At 40.1% G+C, this 21,037-nt stretch overlaps 1 protein-coding gene across 1 annotated transcript in view; it reads right to left on the bottom strand.

Annotated features, from left to right (window-relative positions):
* The window catches only part of lgr4 (leucine-rich repeat containing G protein-coupled receptor 4), a 34,471-nt gene extending 13,963 nt beyond the window's left edge, over positions 1-20,508 (bottom strand). The window contains exons 1-4 of the mRNA XM_031324359.2: positions 20,327-20,508; positions 11,086-11,157; positions 3,913-3,984; positions 2,830-2,901 (exon numbers count right to left, since the gene is read on the bottom strand). Of these exons, the coding sequence (XP_031180219.1) occupies positions 2,830-2,901; positions 3,913-3,984; positions 11,086-11,157; positions 20,327-20,508 (398 nt within the window). The remainder of the gene's footprint in view (positions 1-2,829; positions 2,902-3,912; positions 3,985-11,085; positions 11,158-20,326) is intronic.
* Positions 20,509-21,037: the final 529 nt, after the last annotated feature.

Below are 21,037 nucleotides of genomic sequence, written 5' to 3'. Positions count from 1 at the left end.
CTCCAACTTAACCAGTAACATTTTGACCACACTTGAACTCCTTCAAGGAATTGAAAGGTCTTGGATGTATGTTAATGCAATAACTAGCACCTAATTTTGATGTGCATTGACCAGACAACTCATGTTTACTCTACCCAATAAGCCACAACCTGTATACCTCCAAAAGTAGGCACCCAAGTGTTTGCACCTAAAACAGGTCCTCTCAATGCAGAGGAGCAGAAGCTGGAAAGGTAAATCTGATAAATTAACTTGACATTTTCTAACAAACTGTACGTAAAATTAGCAATAGTCTCAAGTTTCATGATGTGAATATTTACGGAATCCAATATTTGATTTTCCCCCATTGACTATATTATACTACAGAGCAGTGACACTACAAACAGTTGAAATTCTGATCAGGAGCCATGAGTTTGGCGGTAAAAAAGAAAATGTTTTTTTATTCAAGCAGTATTATGAATGCACAAGTGTTCTTTTCACCATCACCATCCTGTTTTCTCCTGCTAACCTCCCTCGCTAAGTGTCTCGTCCTCCCTCAAAATTCCTCAAGTGTCTGGGCTGGAAGAAAAACAGTCTTGATTGACATTTAGCTCTCTAAGACTTTGTACAAACCAAGTCCTGGCTCTGTCAAAGCATATTACTTCAGCTACAGACATTAAAACCCTCACAGAGAAAAGACATCTGTTAAAAAGAAAGAAGGGAGAAAAAAGAAGAGGGGAAGCAAGGGACAAGGGGAGGGTTATAGAGGGGTGATAATAGCTGAAAGCTGGACTTTCAGTGCGTTCTCCAGCTGGGTATATTCCTCCATTAGTCCCTGGAGGTGGCAAAAATAGAGCCATGCACAATGATAATGACATTCAGTAGTCACAGAAAAACAATGCTGAAGACTGAGGGCAAGTGGAGCAGGAAATTGTGAGGGGGCTGAGTGAAGACATGGAAAAACACAAGTTCTTGGAAAACTCAACAATCCAACATAAGACGAGAAAAGTTAGCGACAGATCTGCTGAATAAGACTGAATTACATTTGCACAGGTCTATTGCTGGGTTTATAGCACAACAAAAACTGCAGCAGGAGTAAATTAGGTGATATGAGTGGAACCGCCCCTAAATGACGTCAAGTAAATGTCTCAAGTAAATAGTTGGTATTTCAACAGTTATTCTCGACTTGACAGAAAATAAAGTCTTAACTTTCATAATGTTGCCATCTTACAGTAGTGGAACATTTTAAATACTGTAAGTGATGGCTGCAGTCACATATAAAACTACCTTGGTGAACGGCAGCCATCTGTGTGAATTTGGTCTGTACAGTCTGGTCTGTGAAGTTTGACAAACTGTAACACAATGCAACTTGGTATTTCGAGTGTGAACTTTAATTCTGGCAAATTAAAATGTGGCAGAAATGCATGTTATTTCTGTTTTTGGTGCAAAAAATACCTGATTTTAAAGTGTGATTTTCAAGCACATTTGTCAGAAAGTCTGCACATTTTTTAACAAGACTAAAAGTTTACAGCCATACTAGCAGCAATGTGACATTTTACTCTGGCACAGTGGTAGTTTAAGCTTAATGCTAATGCTAGCATCCTCACAATGACAATGCTAACATGCTAAAGTTCAAGCGGTATAATGTTTACCATGTTCACAATCTTAGTTTAACATGTTATCATGCTAATTTAATGGCAATCCATCCAATAGTTGTTTAGACATTTCACTTGAACCCAAAAATGTGAACTGCATGGTGATGGTAGAGGAAAAGTCAGTGGATCAGCAAAGTCATTGGGACCCATCGTCTGGAGACCATGAATGTCTATACAATTTTTCATGGCAATCCATTCAGTAGTTGTTTAGATATTTTAGTCTGGACAAGAACAACACCCTCATCCTCGATATAAGAAGTTCAACAACTGACAAAAAGAATCATGACAGTCTGACAGTACTGATTTTAATTCTACACAAACTTTTAGTGCATCTCTTCTGTGATTCACAGTGAGAAATCAGTGGCCAGTGAGCTTAAACTAAACTCCATTGTTGCCTATATACCTATTTTTGCATACATTTGTTTAGCAAATCTTCAGCACCACAACGTTTAGATCTTTACATACATTAGTAGATAAACTGTTCTGCAGTACTCCTGTTGCGTTTTATATTATCTTAGTGAGTAACTGTCGAAAATGTTTTGTTGTTAGGTTGGCACAAACACTATGAATTCCACTTTGGATAGTAAGCTGTGTAAATACACTGCAGTGCTTTTCCTGACAACAGCACTGATGACTGCAGCGTATCTTCCTGTGCAGGAATTCAGGACAAAATAACTTTCCCATTAAGTGCAACATCTAGAGAAAATGGGGGATATTCATAAAACTCACTAACAGGGCTGGTATGATATTATGGCTTGAGATTGTCAGATTAGAGTGATTTCTTACAAATAAACATGAATTACTGATTTTTGTAGCAGCAGCAGCACCACCACCACCACCTTTCGATCATGTTAATGTTACATCAGCAATTCAAAAGAGACATTGTTCCGTCCAAAGCCAAGGCTGTAGCTCTTCTGCCATGATTGGCAGTTTACAACCATTTGAAATTACATTATTACAACAAAATAAATTTACCAGTATGATAACATTGACAAATAATTACAGTACTGCAATCTCGCAGTAATAGCAGTGAGTGTTTCCCTAATACAATAAATGCAGGATGGAAAGGTCTACTTGAAACTCAAAGGTTCTTTGAGCAGACAATACCCTACATGTGTTTATGTGTGCATGTACGCACGTGTGTGTGTGTGTGTGTGTGTGTGTGTGTGTGTGTGTGTGTGTGTGTCAGATGACTTACAGAGACTGCAGAGAGTGAAGGTTCTTCAGGGCTGCACTGGGTACAGTCTTCAGCTGATTATTCTGGAGCATACTGAAGGCAAAATGGCAAAAAATTATGATTTCAACCCACAACACATTTTCTTGCACCATGAATTTAAAACAGTATGTATCCACGGATAAATTCTTTGCTATGCTAACTTTCTAAGTGAGCTTTGTCCTCTGTGTGTTCCTGTTGTTTATATGGATTCGCACTGGTTACAGTTATTCTCTTTGGAAGAGACACTAGCTTCATGGAGTTTTCCAGATCTTTGTGTTTACAAATGGAAAAAACAATACAGACAACTCCAGAATATCAGAGAATTCTCTTACAAACTGCTGCCAAGCTAATGAAGAAACTTTTAACACCAATAAAGGTATACAACGATCACTTTATTTAGACTTTATTTTAAGTATTTGGTTTATTAAGATAATGTAAAATTATGTATGCTTACATAGTTGCAGTATTTGTCAAAACTGACCCAAATCTGATGTGAATGGGGTTTGTTTGAGCTGCATGTAGTCAAAATACTTCAGTTTGTTTTTACTTGTGTAATTGCAAGCAACAATGTGAATAAATCAGTTGATATGATAAGCATATACAATACCTCCATGTGTTTGTGTTTTCAGTCATGTAATCAAGACCTCACCTGTAGATCAACAGGACTTTGAACTCTTGGCCCGTTGCAGAATCAACAGGGCAGTGCTTTGTGTGACGCACAATGTGTTCGAGTCTGTGCAAGCACACTAGGGTGTGCTGCCCGACTTAAATTATGCAGAACTAATTTTTACACAGGGCCTGTATGCAATGCTCTGTTAAGTGTTTTCACAGCCACAGATACTGTTGGGAAAGGGATGGAAAAGGGAATTTAGTCTACTCGAAGTGGATGTAAATGGTATGACTATGTTTAGGGTGGCAATAACTGACAGCACCACAATGTTACCACAAACTGCAATATTTACTCTCTCCCCCAGTGTGTGGAAAACTTCACACCGTCACAGCCATAAGCGTGTGTGTTTGTGTATGTTGACGGCGGTGGTGGTGACAGGGAGGATGCATGCTTACAGGACTTTGAGCTGATGCAGTCCAGACAAGGCTTCAGGGTGGATGAATGACAGGTCATTCCCTGCAAGTCGCCTGTGGTGAGAGAAAGAGTCACGCTTATATTTTGGAAATTTCTCAAACGTTTTAAAGCTACAGGAGACATTTCTGCATTAAAAGAACACACTGTGACAAAACCACTGAGAACATTTATATTTCTGACTAAAGTAATGCATAGTGTTTAAACTTCTCCACATCCAGCACCTCAGTAGATTAGGTTCCAGCTCTGAAGCTGAACATGGGGCCTGGGGTATCAAAGACATGTGTCTGTGCCATGTCCTGTTGTCACTTCGTCTGTCACCCACAAGTGATTAGAGCTGTTCCTGGATATCCCCTCCTTAGCTCCCTTTCCAAGCCTCCCAACCATTACTATTCAGTGCTCCCTATAGAGTGAGTGAAAAAGTGATTCACCTCTCTGAGGTCGATGCAAGCAGTGTAGCCTTGTAACAGTCTTTGCCTTGTAACCTTTTTCAGTGGGCAGCTTCTTCAGTCCATGCATGAATTACATGAGACTGAGGGGGACACCTCCCTTTCCTGATGGGAACAGGAAGTGTATCGGAAATAGGGGTGTAAATAAGCATGGGACAAGCTGACTGGGACACACAGCCCAAGTATACTATCTGACCTGAGAGATTAGCAACAGATTTATCACTCTGCAATGTGAGTCGGACCAGGCTGAATTCCCTGCAACAAGAGCTGGTGGGTGTGAGCCTGAGAATCAAGGCTGTGTTTGAAGACCACATACCCTTCATATAGACTCAAAACTGCTCTTTTGTTTGTTTGCCATAAATTTAACTGAATTAGTCCACTGTAAGGCATTTGGTAGTAAAACTATGAGTTGACAAGTATGAATAGCTGTGAGTCCCTGATGAGACTTAAGTATTGAGTGAATTACCTGTTCCCAGACCGGGTACTTCGGTACCAAAATTCAACGTCAGTTAAGTTAACCTTAACCAGACCGGTTCTATGTGAAAACAACAACAGCAGAGAGATACAGACTAACTAAACATGCTTTTTAGTTAGTCTAAAAACTAAACCCCCCCTGTGAAAACTGAAAAACATGTTAATATTTAGTTTTTACTGTATTTTTATTCATATTTGCACATTCATTTAGAAGATGTTGAATGTGATATGTGAAAAACAACATGTCTTATACAAGAGCCTCCACCAGAATATTAGGATGTGAATGTTCACTAGCTTTATAAAAAGGCTGTCAATTCAGGTTGACTTGGTTTTGAGACAACCCCAATAAATAACTTCCAAAGCTGCATTCCACAACTGACAATACAGCTAAATCAGCCAATCAATGTGTCTCTATTGAACCACAAATTGTCAAGAGGATGTCTTGTGACAGCTTGAATAAAAAATAAGATTTTAATTCCAAGGCCATTCATGACTATGACCTGCAGTTATAGTTATGTAGTACATGTTGTCACATGCAGATGGATGCAAACAAATTCAAAATGACACAAATTATGTCCTTAGCTGTTGAGTCATTCTTCTTGGTTTTTTTCAACATACAGTGACCTAGGCTATGTGGCTAGAACTCACACAACCAAGAATCTGCAATCACTGTCACAAGCCGCTAACCACCACATGCAAACATGGTTTGACAAATCATGCAGATATCCTTCAGGTTGCACAACAAAGAGCTTCTCCTCCTCTTGCATCTTTCAGCAAATTCAGTACATGCCCCCCCAGGCTTCGATGAGGAAAGAAGAATGTGCTAAATCTCGTTGAGGAAAGGCTAAATCCTCTTCTTGTGCAACACCACTCCCACAGGTCTACCTTTGTCAATAGCAAATTCACCAAGAGCCCTGCTATGCACTCAGACAGTAAAGGGCTACACAAATGATTTACCACCAAAAAATAAAAAAGCATTTGGGCTTCAAATTTTGCTGAAACAATACAATTTAACTTTCTATTTAGGAAACTACTGTGGCAAAGCCCAAACAAGCAGCCATCCCCTGCAACATGCTCCCACATGCACAGTACGCACCTTGTTGTACCATTGTTGGTATAGGTAGCTGTGATAATAAGCCTGTGACTTAATGTCCTATGTTCATGATGGAAAGGGTGTTTATATCACAATTTCCAATTATCATGTCATTTTAACAGAGTTGTGAAGTGAGAGGAGCTATTTCAGGCACCTCTGGTTCAAGAAGTAATAGTTGTATTCATTTTCCCACAGACAATGTGACTCAAAGTTAGAGCACTCCTAAGGCTTGGAACAGCATGACCCTTTCCTGGTTGACTCAACAGTACAAAAGATTAACAACTTTGTCAGATAACTCGTCAGTACAAAAGATAAACAACATTGTTAGATATTAAAGTATCTTGTTCTTTGATTTAAAAAAGGTACTAAGTCTGTGTTCATAAAAACTTCAGGGAAGAAGTTAACTATGACCTCCAAGGTGCATATCAGCAGGAAACATCCAATCACCAAGGTAACTGCGGAGCAAGCTGAGCACAGTGCATGCTAAACATCATGCTGTTGAAAAAAAAACACATTTTACCATCTGCATTTCAAATCAATTTTCTTCTGTATTCTTGGTTAATTTTGGATCAAATCAGCAGCTGTGTTTTATTCCCAACTGCAAAGTGTTATAAATTTCTAAGACAAATTCTCTGTTTTTTTGCTGGAAAGACAGAGGGTTAGACGATCACTAGAAGCACAGTTAAGGTCCTTTGACAAGAGTTACTGTGAGGGTACCTGTGCTAAAGCTAAGCTAGCCGCTCTACTACGAGAGGCTTTACAGCGTGTTGCTGTGGGGGAGTGTCAGTACATAGCTTAACCCTGCTGTTTATTATGTTAACATTATTGTTAGTCTCAGCCCTAAATATCTTGTTAAACTTTGAATACAGCACAGTAATTGGCGGGCCAATGTGTTATGTTAACTGCCACTGCAGAGGAATAAATCTCTATCATGTACGACAGGTCAATGTATGAAACAGAACTCAAAGTTTATTATGCCTATTATGTCACAGTTAGGGAGAGGCAGCAAGAACCCAACATTCAAATCTAAGCATACACATACCAGGGTTTTTCCTGTTTTAGAACAGGCCTTTGGGGGGGACACATATGAAGTGTGGTCTGGGGTGAAATCATTTCCATAATGGAATATAATGCACTAAGGGGGCTTACGCATCCGGGACATGGGTGCGGATCCGACTATACACTTGACCCCAAAGTCCAGTTTGTTTGATTAGTATGAACATTGTGTACCGTACCCAGGCACGGTTGGTCGATCCGTGCCCAAGTCCACTTGAAAAGGTGGTCTTGCAAACGAAAAAGTTCATGTGTACTCCCCTATGGTTCGCATCAGGTGTGAAAACCAACTGTACCAAATTACGGAATTGGGCTACTGTTAAAGAGACATTTTAAAACCAGTTATTAATACTGTCTCAATTTAATAGTGATGCCATCAGACGGCTAGGCAGCCCGCCGCGGACAAACAGCAGTCGGAGCTCCAGCGGGAGGCTGAGTGCTCCGTGCCCGACAGCAGCGGCTCCTCACTGCGCCGCCGCTCCCCAGGCAGCAAGGTCACTGGCAGAGTCTGGTACAGCCTGACTCTGGACGTAAAACTGAGATCCCATTAGCGCTAGCTTCACAGCAGAGCGTTCAGGTCAAGTCAAAACAATGCAGCTTAGCTGGCTTATCAACGCCAGCCGCATGTGTAAAATATAACAGCTGTGGACATGAGGGGAGTTGACTGCTGGAAGTAAAGACAAGTCAAAAACTTAAATGCATGTATGTCAAGTCATTACTTAAAGCAAGTAATGTACCAAATCAAGTCAATCAAGTTTTTTTTACACCCATGATACAGTACTCTTACCTGTAGTATCCTGTCTTTATAAAGAGAAAAGACAAGGTATAGCAGCCCATCTACTAAAATGATTGGCTAGTTTGTACAACTAGTACAAAACGTATGACAATGAATTTAATCTGTATTATATACACATGTATTGATATTCAGTGAAATGAATGTAATCAAAGCAAAAACTAATTATTACTTTTAAATCCAGAAGTGATTACTCGTGGCACAGACACAGCCATTGTGGTGGTCTGGTTCGACTAAAGAGGCTTCATCAGGGGTCTTTGATGTTACCCGTTGCCATAGCAAGGAGTTTGACTGACAGCCAGTCATCCAACCATGACAATCACATACCGGGCAGCTTTTTAAGTCATCCAATCATGATTCACAGTTTGCGCTGCCACCGCTGCATAGCATACTTGATACTTAGACAGAAACGTGACAACATTAAATTATAATATAATTGAATTTAACCAGACAGGTTCTATGTGAAAACAACAACAGCAGAGAGAAACGGACTAACTAAACATGCTTGCTGTCTGGGAGTCTCAGTTGAACTCATGGAAGACAGTACCGTACCCTGGCTGTGTGGTGATGCCAGGCTTCAGAGCAGCGGGCTGTGGGTCCAAAAGTTTTCTCCTGATTACATGTAAAGCACGCTCTCCTTGCCCCATCCACTCCACACCAAAACAGCGACATCAGACTGTTCCAACAACTGTTACATTAAATTATATTATTTAATATTTTACAGCTAACATTCAAACTTATGAATACACGCAAGTCATTCGAGTCATCATGCCTCAAGTCGAGTCTCAAGTCATTTATTTTTTGTTAAGTCAAGTCGCAAGTCATCAAAACGGTGACTCGAGTTGACTCAAGTCAAAGTCACCAAGTCTCAAGTCCACATCTCTGGTATTGTTACATTATTGTTATCAAGGTAAAGGATACATTAGGGCTGGACGATATGACCTAAAATCACGTTTAATTTAACATTTTACCTCGATTACGATTACTGAAAGATTATTTCATTTTAGCTTTTTTTAAACTATTAAAGGTAGGATATTTATTTCTAATTAAAAGAGTGCATGTCTCATTCTTGTGATTTTAAAATAATTGAAGGAAACACACAGAGACAAACTATTTACGGTTATTTAATTAATATCTTGAAATGAAGAGGTCTTGTGAAAAAAGTTACATTTTAGTTTGAATGGAAAAGGCAAGTTTCCTAAAAAAGTAGAAAGTAAACAGCATCTCTCGTAAAGAAAAATATTGCCATGTCAAAAGTAAAAGAAAAGACTTTCAAGCAGGGGAGCGGAGTGCATGTCCCGGAAAAGTTAACCAGACTTTTACCCAGGAAACAGGTGTTTGTAATTTTCCTGGTTGTTTTGGTGTCTAAACGTAACGTGTCTAGTCGTCGCCGCTTGACTGTCACGTTTTGTCGGCTAAACTTAAATGTAAAGATAACTGAAACGACTGGAACCTCACGGTGACCGGTAACCGGCTCACGGTCACCTTTTACCGGCTAAACTTACTACTTCGGTGTTGTCTTTACTGAAGCCATAATGTGTCCAAACGACGGGCACTATGTTTTTCTTTGGTACAATCTGCTCCTGTTGCTCAGTTGACTCTGCGTTTGAATTCTCCTCCATGGTGGTTCCATGCCGCAGACTGGATGGTGACTACACACGCGGTAGTATGTTTTTAAGGGGAAAGTACAGGAACACACACAGTAGGGAAAGTATTAACAGGATTAAAAAAAACAAAATAACCGACATGGGAAAATTACGTTGGTTAGAGGTTCTGAATTTTGGATTCGATTAATTGTCCAGCCCTAGGATAAAGTATACCAATATGGATTTTATGGCATATCACTCAGGCAGATTCATACCGATTAAAAATAGCAAGAACGAAAAAATTTGTATTTATAGCACACATCACAAAATGGATGCAATACCATGTGTTTTACAAAACATGAAAAATAGGAGAATACACAGTTACTTAACCGAAACTACAAGAACATTATTAAAATAACAAATACACTTTTAATCATTCTGTCAACAACATGCAACCTTATCGACAACAGACTGACCCAGATGTCATAACCACAAATTACTGAAGACATATAGAGAGCCTATCGGTCACAGGTGATTCCAAGACTATAAACAAACTGCTAAGGAGACAGAGAATACCTGTCATCACGTCTGCTGAGCTTTGTGATGCCTTTGGCAAGAAAGAAAGAGAGCGGAGATTGCATGACTATGAAGGAGAGAATATTCCTATCTTGTATGAGGATGTCCTGCTCTCTCTTCTCTCCCTGATCTCTTCCTCTGTCAACTCTTTCTCTCCCTGTATTTGCCCTCAGGGCCCAGGCTCTGGTTCACTGACACTGCTGCAGCCCTGAAGTGAAAAAAAAGTCTTTGACCAAAGTTCACTGAGGCAAGCCTGCAGATTTGTTCTCAGAAAGAAGGTTAAACAAACACACATATGAACTAAGGGTATATGTCAATCAATGACTCCCTGATGACAGTCCATCCATCATGATGACCTATGAGAAAGAAGTAGTAACGAGACCGTGTGGTTTTTTCACCCTTGTTGCCATGGAAACCATTGTTTTGCCCTCTTCCTTCCTGCCTTGCATTCCTCCACACAATGCGATGAAAAGTAAATTGCCTTTCAACAAAGCAGATTGGAGTGGTGTATGGAAAAGAAGAGGGTGAAGACTCTGCCGGCTGAAAGATGCACGAGAGATGAAAAAACCCATGCCCGCAAAAGGCCAAGTGGAGCTGGAAGCGCTTGGATTTGTTCACTCCACTGGTCATTTTGCTTTCTCAGGGCTGCATGTTACCTGATATCAGGTAGACAGATTTTATCTCTGACTTCCAGCAGCACCGAGCCAGACAGTGGAGTGTTTAAAGAGTAAAGAAATAACAAACACCCACTAAGATTAGATGTACGCCACTCAACAAAGCCCCAGAGCACAGATGTGCTGTTGCCACCCTGATAATCCCTTAAAAGCAAAAATCCACACAGGATGTCACATGATCGTAGCTTCAATACATGTTGTCTCACCTCATCTTTTTAATTGAGCTTTACTGCACCTTTTATAACCGCCCTTGTTCAACTCATGAATGGTTGAGTGATTCGTAACCTCACGTAATGCTGCGCTTATCTTCACCAGCTGAGAAGAAGGGCATGTTGTGCACCTATACTGTGTGTTTTGCAGCGCAAACTCAAATACCCAGGTGCATATCATAAGCCCTCATGTCAACATTGTACAGAGTAAATACATCATTAGCAAGAGAAAAACGAGGCATGTACTCACAGTTCTTCCAGATAGGGGAAGTTCTTGAATACAAATGCTGGAAGCTCAGTGATGTTGTTCATGCTCAGGTCACTGTGGAAATAAAAAATAAAAATGTTAGAAAGACAGTTTTTTAGTTCATTGATAACCTTAAAATCACAGTTTTTAACCTTTCTTATACATAAAAAAAAAAAAAAACACTTCTATAGTTTTCAAGCTGTTTCCAATAACAGGTCACTTTTGTTCACTTTCACTTTATTCTCAAAAGATATTTTATTGATGATTCCTTGCTCTGATTTTGTTCTTAATTCTTTAACCATTTTGCCAATTAAATTATTTGTATTGCCTCGCCTTTTGTTATGGTGAAGCCCTTTTAACCTTGGTTTTGAAAAGTGTTATATAAATAAAAATGTACTTACATAGCATTTTCTGTGATTTTAATAACAGACTTAATTCTCAAAATCATCTGTGTTTGAGGCCTTACTTTATTAACTAAACTATAGCATACATGCAGTTAAGGTTTTGACTGTATTTGTAAACTACAAGCAATAGCCACCCATCCCATATGGCACTTTTAAATCTTTTGACTATGCCTGCATGAGTGTAACCTCAACCAAAGAAAATAGCCTTGAAAAAGCCCTTCTCCTTAGCCCCAGGGATCTTCATTTTCAAACCAACTTCAAGTAAAGATAGGCATGTAGCAGCATGAAAAATATGCACACAGGACTTGATTTGCTTCCACACCTAAGCTAATGTGAGTATATAGGTCTACATCTTCATAATGATAATTTAAAAAACTCTGTTAAGTTTATGTTAGTGGAAATTTGTTAAATTAAGGGACTGTCACAGTTAAACAGGGGACAAAATGCTGTCTTGGGCTGAAGATACCTATACAGTGATAGCAAACTCAGCTCTGCATCTTGATTAGGAGGCCCCATAACCTGCTTCAAAAAAGCCCCCCTCAACGCCATATGTAAAGAGACGGCACATATCAAGACTGAAAAAACATCCGGGATTCACAAATGAAGCAACCCCCTGCCCCCCTTTCACTCTCCAACTGCCCATCTTGAATTTCACTGCCAGATCTCCCTAGGACCTTGTGTGTGGGCCCCTGAATCCTACAAGGATCATATTGCCCTTCCTCTGCAGTCCAAACTACACACACACACACACACACACACACACACACACACACACACAGAGAAGCCTTAAAGGTGGGCCCTGACAGAACCCTAATCATCTCTGCGACCTGTGTCCCATCTCCACTTACCTGGTTATCCAATTACCATACAGACTGTGCAGCTAAACTTCCTTCAACATCCACCCACTCCTTATCGTTCTTTCCTACCGAGACAACATCTCTGGTGGTGTTCTGCAACCACTGCTGCACATCTGCCACCACTGGTGGCCAGATGGATACATCCCTAACCACATTTTAAACAGTTTGACAAAATCTTCCGTAGACTGTTGACTGGTCTGAACCACATGCAGTGCTGGGAGTACGGGAGGCCTGCATGACTCTATCACACTTCCTCCCTCCTCCTGTGTCTGGCTGCTTTACTCATCAAGGTCCTGGCCTGTCCCTGCTAAGATAGATTGAAGGGGACACTAAAAATGCAGCTGTGATAAATGGTGACAAGCCTAAACGCTTCTACAAACAGGTATCAGTAAATGTATATCCCATGTGCCATTTTGGCTTCATTTGACCAGAGGAAGAAGAGGATCTGAAAAAGGTAGCAGACATGCTTTGAGAAAAACTATATATGACTGCTAAGGTGAAGTATGAACATACTCTAAAAGTCAAAATACAACCCCTTTAAAAGTACAATATACAATATATATAAATACTACGTATCAGGGTTCATCAATAAGGGTTGCCTGATGGCCGGGGGCAAGCAAAACGCCACGTTGGCTAAGTACATATAACAACCCACTTGCCCGTTTGGGAAAGTGGCCGCTCCACCGAACTCAAGAACAGTCATCTGCTCTCTCCCCTTTGAGGATGAGCAACTGGAACAGTGACAGGATGTCATCACTCATAAAGTCAAGACAACCAAATAAACAGCAGCGCGAGTACAGCATTTTCTCCTCAGGCAGAGTGAAAAACAGCAACAAAAGGCTGATTTACCATTAAAACTGCGGTCACGCAGGTCCCGTGAAATATGACAGCTACAGTAGCTTGGAAAACAATTAAGTTACTGTTTATCAGACCCCAGATGAGACAAGAAGCTAACGTTAGCGAACCCTGCGGTCTCTCTGCCTTTGACTCCCCGCTGCAGGACACGCTGTATTCATTCACTGTTTAAAATGTTTTCCAGGTTAGTGGGGATGCATACCGCTCAAAACCAACATGGCATTTTTTAGTAATGTTCCCACAGCATTTTGTTTTGTTGCTAAACTGTATGTAAAATGAGTGGTGACATTAAATCACGTTTCACTTAACGTTATTCTAAGGTGCCATCTATGTGCTTTATTTTTCTTAACGGTGGTTAGCAAGCAAATAAGGCCACTCATGGCAACGTTATTGTTCATATTTTGGCACAATGTTTAGTAATGAAAGTAGTAGTGGTCATAGTCTGAAAATGTGATCTGAGATGCATATTGCAAAATGTATCTGGAATTGTTTATTAGCTATGTGTGATATCAGAAAAGCTGAATGGACATATAGTGTGTTTATAAATTGTAAATTAAGATCAAATAGAACAATTTGCTTGAGTTTTTGTCATTACTTGATAACCACTAATAAAAAACTATTTGTATAGTAAAATTGGCTTCGGGAAAGTAGAATTTTTTTCTCACTTGCCCAACCAGGCAGCAACACGTGTTGATCTGTTACATCTCTGACACTTCCTACAACCCGACGTATTTGCAGACAATAAACTGAAAATTGACCAAAACTACTAACTGCCAAGAAGCAAGACACTTACAGTAACTAACTAACATAACTAGAGTTCATTGCCTCTTGTGGGAGGTTTCACCAAAAGGACAACAATCAATGCAGCACGCAAATCAAGCCTTCGTGGCAGAGTGGACAAAACAAACAGAAAAAGGCACATGCTTTGAACAAAGATCTTGTGGTCTGATAAAACTACTATCCAACATTTCAACCATGAGTGGAGTGAGTGGAAACCAAAACCAGTGTTTCCCCTATAATTGCACATGCCTTGCAGGTTGCCAGACCAAACGGGAACCCCGCCGGGCGAGAAAAATCTTCTGATTTTTTTAAATGCCAAAAATAACGCCAAATACTTAGTGTTTCCCGTATATTCATTCTGCTGCGACGCACTGCCATGAGTCCATGAACGAGTCTGTGGCTAGTTCACGTCTGTAAGAGCAGGACAGTCGAGTGTGTTATCCAAACGAAGATTGCGTTGTCGGTTACAAACACGCTCGGTAGTGAACGACACGCTAACGTGCTGATGGATTTAGTGTTTTGTTTTGTTTGAATATTTGGTAAAAACAGATCAGTGATGCTATTTTGCCCTCCATGAAGTTTGCTGAAAGTGATGTAATGTAGCATTTTATGTGGAGTAAGGGGTTATTTTGTGTGTCCGATTGTTATGAATTATTTCTAGGCTTGTGTACTTGTTAATATAATACACAGTAGGGAAGGTAAGGTCATTTCTCCGTTCTCAGCTAAAGTGCACAGCATAGCGCTGCGGTGTTTTACCATTGCACTTTACACTGCATGCATTAGCCTAGCAGCTAGCGGAGTTGCCTTGTGCTTATAGCTTTACCCCGAAAAAACAGCACGGTTAATTATTAGCTTGCACGTTTTTGTAGCCTAAAACAGAGCAGCTTATATTGCAACAACTTAGCGGACTGCAGAGTTGCCCTCTCTGCTCTCTGTCTGTCTGTGTCGGAAGGTTTAAGCCAATGCTTTTTCGGGGGTAACACCCTTTACCGGCTGTATTGATAACATATGAAGCCACTGTGTCTTGAGCAGCTTGTTGTTTTATTGTTTACTTTAACTGACTTTACATCATTTTTGCTATCTCTTTTTCCTTTTGCTTTTCCTCACAGCTGCACTCATACACTACTATCACCGCTCGCTCTTCTTGCGCGACCACACAGGCACTGACGTCACTCACTCAACGCACCTGCCATTCTCGCTCTAACTTACGCTACTCTCGTAAAAAGGGGTTGCGGTTAACCGCCATATCGCAGTGATACGTTTGTTCTTCACTGCGGTAAGAAAGAATCTATACCATCACGGCCCTATTTGTAACACCATCATGTAAAAAAGTTCAAGAAAACTTATGCAATCAATATTTTATTTATTTTAGATTTGTACTTAATTCAGATCAATTGGTAGAGATTTGTTTTCACTTTGACATTTAAAGTTATTTTCTCTCAATCGGAGTGAAAAAAGCATATCATGTAATTCACTGCTGTAAAACAATAAGACATGAAAAAGGAGAACAGGAGAAACGGAAAGTGAAACATACAGTACAGTACATACAGAGTCTGTGGAATTGACTGACCAGCATTTTCTAATAGTGTTCATATGCTCAAGTGTGTAAAACCAATATAACGATACAACAAAACTATATTACTGCATAATATATTGTTTTGTTGGTCTTTAGTTCTAAATACCAACATACTGATGGTGGTTTAACGGTTTACCACAGTTTCACATCATGTTATATGATCTTAATGGACCCCAGAAAAAAATGCACAAAAGCCCCTCTTCTCATAGAGACATTTGATGGCACTTATAGAGACAAATCTGTCACATGTTCTCATTCACATTTCTGTCACAGTTAGTAATGGACATAAGGACAGTAAGGTGACTCAGGCTCTCCATTGATCACTCACTCAGTCAGTCAGATGGTCAGATGTGAGGAGCAGCTCTACAGTCTGCAAACACTATTTTTTATTTCCCTTTCACTCAGCCGCTCATGATGTTATGCCCCTGTGAAGGCCCCTTTTTATAATGTTTAAAAAGGAAATGCATAGGTTTTGTAACAAATAAAAGTAGTTTTCATTTTTTTTTTAGAGCTGCGACGATTAGTTGATTAATAGATTAGTCAATCCACAGATCAGATCACTATTTGGATACTAAAAGAAATGCCAAAATTCTTTTTCTGCAGCTTCTCCAATGTGGGATGGATGTTTTTCACTATTTTATGATGTTTTGAAGATCAAAAGATTAATCAAGAAATTGAAAATAAATGTCAGAAATGAAGACTTAGAGATGTAGAAACACAGAGTAGGTCTACATTTAGGCAAAGAAATGTTCTGAAAAGGTTCAGCACAGTTACTGTATGGATGAATGGTGGGAAGCAAAATTAGCAGCTCTTCCTTCTGCTCCAGTCTACAGCTACTACACTTTAAGTTGTTCATAGTCCACCTGAATAAAGGTCAACTACCAAAACCTGCAGAATGGTGGTCACAAGTCCTTGATTTGCTAAAACTCTTATATTACCTTCAACCCTCTACAACTTAAAGCAGTTACACACCAGGCCGATAATGTGACTAAGCCCCTCAAAATCTGACGAAAATCTTTTAAACTAACCTTTGTCGATCTGAAATTAAGACAGATTCAGCAACTGCATGGCCTATTTCTCGCTTAAAATGTTTTCAGAAACACGTTTCGGAGAACTATTTTAGTACAATATGAGATCGTAATCTGAATGAGTCGCCAGTAATGGCCGTTTGAAAAATCCAAATTCCGGAAGCAGCAGCCAGAACCATGTGACTCGTTCGTCCAATCAGCTGCCGGTTTTCATTTTTTGGGCGACAATACAGATTAGCGCCGCCTGCTGTTATGGAGACGTATTACGTCTCGTCGCTAGGTGTGTTCCGAGGCACTTTTTTGACCAACTCGGGGAGACTGATTAGTCCAGCTGCCTTTTCTGCCAACAGTCGGCCGTCTGGTTGGTGTGTAACTGCCTTTAGACATCATGGTCTTTACTTCATCAGTCATTTTTAGTAAACGTGCCCTAAGATTTTGCTTGCTAATACTACTAAACATTAAACATATTTACTATTCAAACCATTTAAGTCAAAAACCTAAAAAAAAAAAAACTCTATCAAACTCTACTTGGGGTAGCATTTTATTTTTGAATACTGAGCACAAATTCAGAAAACCAGCAACCATTAGCAGTTAGAAACTGTGTGATGGGGGGGATGTGATGGGAATAGGTGTTTAAGTGGAGGACAGGGTTGGGGATATAGAGGGGGAGAGAACATTAATATTCTCCCATCCACAAGTCATCCTGTTTGGGATTGGGAACCACTGACTGGCTCCTTTCACCTCTGCTGACCAAGAACAAAAGTATCATTCAGCTAAAAATGGATTGAGGGCATCAATGGTGAAGCCGGCAAGCTCCACCAGCAGAGTGCAAGACCCTGACACCACCCCTTCTTTTTCAGTCTCAACCTTGTTCACGCTATGAAAGGACCTACCACAACTGAAATGTAAGCTGTAATAACCCCCTCTTGCTCCCTTAAAATGCACAAAAGTTTAAAACCTGTGCAGAGAGTCGGTGGCAGGTAAACTACATACCTTCAAAAGGAGTGTTTGCTTTGTTACTGGCTGAGGGGCCTCCCTTTTTTCTCTCATCTGCTTTTCTGTGACAGGGCTGTTTCCATTACAGATGCCAAATCTCAAGCCCCTGTGGGCTGTAGGTAAGAGTCCACTCCAACATCGTCATATGATTTGTTGTATAATCTGTGGTCTTCTATTGCCATAAGTTTATATTTTTCCAAAGCAAAGACACAAATCAACAGTAGAGAGGCAACAATATAATAGAAATAGCCTAGCCTAAAATACTCGTCCTTGTAATGAGGACTTCTTGACCTTTGGGCATTGCTACGCTTACAACCCACTATGTTAAATCTGTCTGTTCCTGCTATCATGCATGTGTATATGTGTGTATGTGTGTGTGTGTGTGTGTGTGTGTGTGTATCTTCATACACCTTCCTTCACGCTGTTGGCACTGACTAGACTAGATTTTTTTTGTCTAAGCCATCAAACTGATTATATTGACATGATAACTGCAAACAAACTTGTACAAGTTCAGTTCAAACGTATTGACAAAACACTCATGAGATTTTTTTCTTTACACATCAGCAGACCATGGTGGGTGCATTAGCCTTGAGAGAAGGAGCCCTTGCAGCTGCAATATGTCTCACTAATCCATCATGATCCCTAACCCCAATGCTCCACATACAAAAGACGGAGGGAGTGGGAGAGGACAACTTAAGTTCAAGAGACCAGGAGAACAAATGAGAGTAGGACAGAGAGAGGGACAAGCAACCTTTCACATACTTTTAAGAGGTTGAAGCGAATATATGAGGCAGTTTACTGCTGTCACAGAGCATTTAGATAGAAATGTGCAGAGCAGAGACAAGAAGATAACACAATCTGGAAACAACATATTGTTTTCCATTTTGGAATGAAATAGGCCAGCAGAGTGGCAGTAAAAGCAATGATATCACTTTGTGAAAACAATGCTTCATGTTGAGATTAAGATGTCAGACTGCCCATAATAAGGAAAAGGTATGCTGAGAGTTCCAGCTGTAAGGAGTAGGCCTTAGTGTGACATGTCTTGAGAGCCTGGCATATGAGTCCACTTCCTCTGTTTACTTTACCTAACACTTTCCAAACAATGGTGATTTCAAGTGGCACAATATTGGTTCTGGTGTAGCGAGGCTTTGGCCACAATTCTCAAAAGGTGGTAAAACAGCACAGAGGTTTCCCCAAACAAGAACAAGAACCATAACACTTTCAGCCAAGGTGACAGAAAAAAAAATACAGGTTATTTTCTTATCCAAATAACATTTCAAATAGACAAGTGCCTATGTAAACTTAAAGTCATAACTTCTTGAGGGTGCACAGTACAAAAAGCCACAATAAATTGCTGTTTTGAATGCTGTTGCTGAGGTGGGTACTGTAGTTTATGATTAACCCAGAGGTTGTGAAACAAACTGAGGAGTTTCTTCATGGGGCAATCATCAACTGTATCTGCACCACCCATAACGATATGACTTAGCCTACCTGGTATACATTTAGCTCCACCTTTTATTAAAAAAAATAGTGCCCTTACATGAAGCAGTAGTTAAACTCTTAATCAGACTTGTGGTGAGAATGCGAAAATGGCACAACCTTGACTCCTAAATTATTTTAGATTAAACATACCGCTGGCTACAATCCGCACAGCATTACTCTCTTACACTCTGTACATTACTTGGTGGTTCAGTCACATAGCATGCCTTACCCCAACCTTAGGGGGGAACAAATCTGGACATTATGTTTTCAACTCTTATTCAGCAGCAAATTGTCTTTAAAGAGTATTTTTGTGATCCTAAAACGTTTTCTTTTTGTCCGTAAAAAATAAAATGTTTGTCAGGGGCCAAACCAATGTTTACATTTGAATAAAATGTATCATTCCTGGCAAAAAGTATATCTTTAAGATCACAAAAATACCTCTAAAGATGCAATCTGCTGCTGGACACCAGGTAAAAAAATAACACTTTGAGGAAACGTGCTGGATTATCAGAATGGGTGCAGATACATTTTCTGTAGCTCGCTGAATCTGCTGACTGTTTCAACTCTAAAATAATTGATTGAATAACTGATAATAATGTAGGCTATATAATCATCATTAGTTGCAGCCCTACATTACTCATGTCTAGCATGAGTAGAAACTGTGAGCTGATTTAATGTTTCTGAAAAAGATTACTGTTTGTTGAAAGTTGGTGACAAGTTGTCAAGCTTTAGCTAACTGTGTTTAGTTGAACTCAGTGGTTCCCAAGTGGGCTCCTTATGGGAGTTCCAGGGGGGTCTCTGGCAAAAAGGAATAATTATTTTGACTATAATTCCATCCATAAGTAACACCATGACAAAATGTACCCTTTCTGCAATAAAACAAAAATTAAAAATCTTATCAGATGGGGCACCCTGGGACAAAATCTTTAAATGGGGTTTGTTGTCTAATTTAAGTCAGTTTAGGGTCCTTGACATGAAAAAGTTTGGAAGCCACTGGTTTAACTTAACTGTTAGAGTTATGCCATATTAAATAATGACTAGAAACCCTTAGGCTCTTCCTAACATATTCATTTGGACATTTTATTCTGGTGGGCCATTTGCAGAAAGTTTAACCTAGCTACATCATGATGTTTTATGTCCATAATTCACTTACGATGTAAACACAACAATATCCCATACTCAGGCCTTTACGATGAGGCATTCATAAGTGCACAGACATGTTTTGAGGTTCTATTTCACTGTGGACGTTAGTTAGTAGCTACTTACAGGTAGTAGGTGAAAGCTCTGAGCCCAGTTGGGACGGTGGTCAGCCCTCTCCCGGAGCAGTCTGCACCCCCATCTTCATCGCAGCTGCATGAGGGCGAACAAACGGCCGTCGACTGCCCTTGACCGGTGGCACCAGGACGAAGGAAACACCACAAACACATCCAAAACAAATCCACACGCATTTTTTGCTCGTAGGTTCAGGTGAAAGCGATAAAAAGGGGGCCTTTCTTTGTGGTTTAATCTAGCTATTCCGGACGTCGACTTCTCATGTGGTTGGTCGGTTGAGGCATGAAGAGATGAAGCCTAACCGACGCTTTTCAAAACAAAATATAACGTCCGAGCACTTCATACATTAACGAGCCCGACCAAAAAATATCCACGTTAACGGTTTGGCAAGCGTTAAAAACCAAACATCGTCTTCGAAGACGAGTATTTTACCTTGCTGTTAAACATTTCTCAACCCCCCTGTGCGTCGTATTAGTCCATGAAAATAAAGTAGCAGGGCTGGCGACAGGAGCGGTAGCCTACCTTGCGTTTTTTGCGTTTTCGTTGTCCCATTAAATAACCAAAAAAACTAAACGAGCGGTGCCTGCTAATGCGTCGCTAACAGGCTGATCCGGTAGCGGTGAAATGTTCAGTTAAACATACCGGACACTCATGGTTTGTTTCCTAACAAGATCACCGACAGTTTTCAGCCATTCCTCACGTTCC

This window comes from Sander lucioperca, chromosome 3 (assembly GCF_008315115.2).
Source record: "Sander lucioperca isolate FBNREF2018 chromosome 3, SLUC_FBN_1.2, whole genome shotgun sequence".
Taxonomy (NCBI): domain Eukaryota; kingdom Metazoa; phylum Chordata; class Actinopteri; order Perciformes; family Percidae; genus Sander; species Sander lucioperca.
Note: the sequence above shows the minus strand (reverse complement) of the source record. Positions and strands in the feature narration are given on the sequence as shown.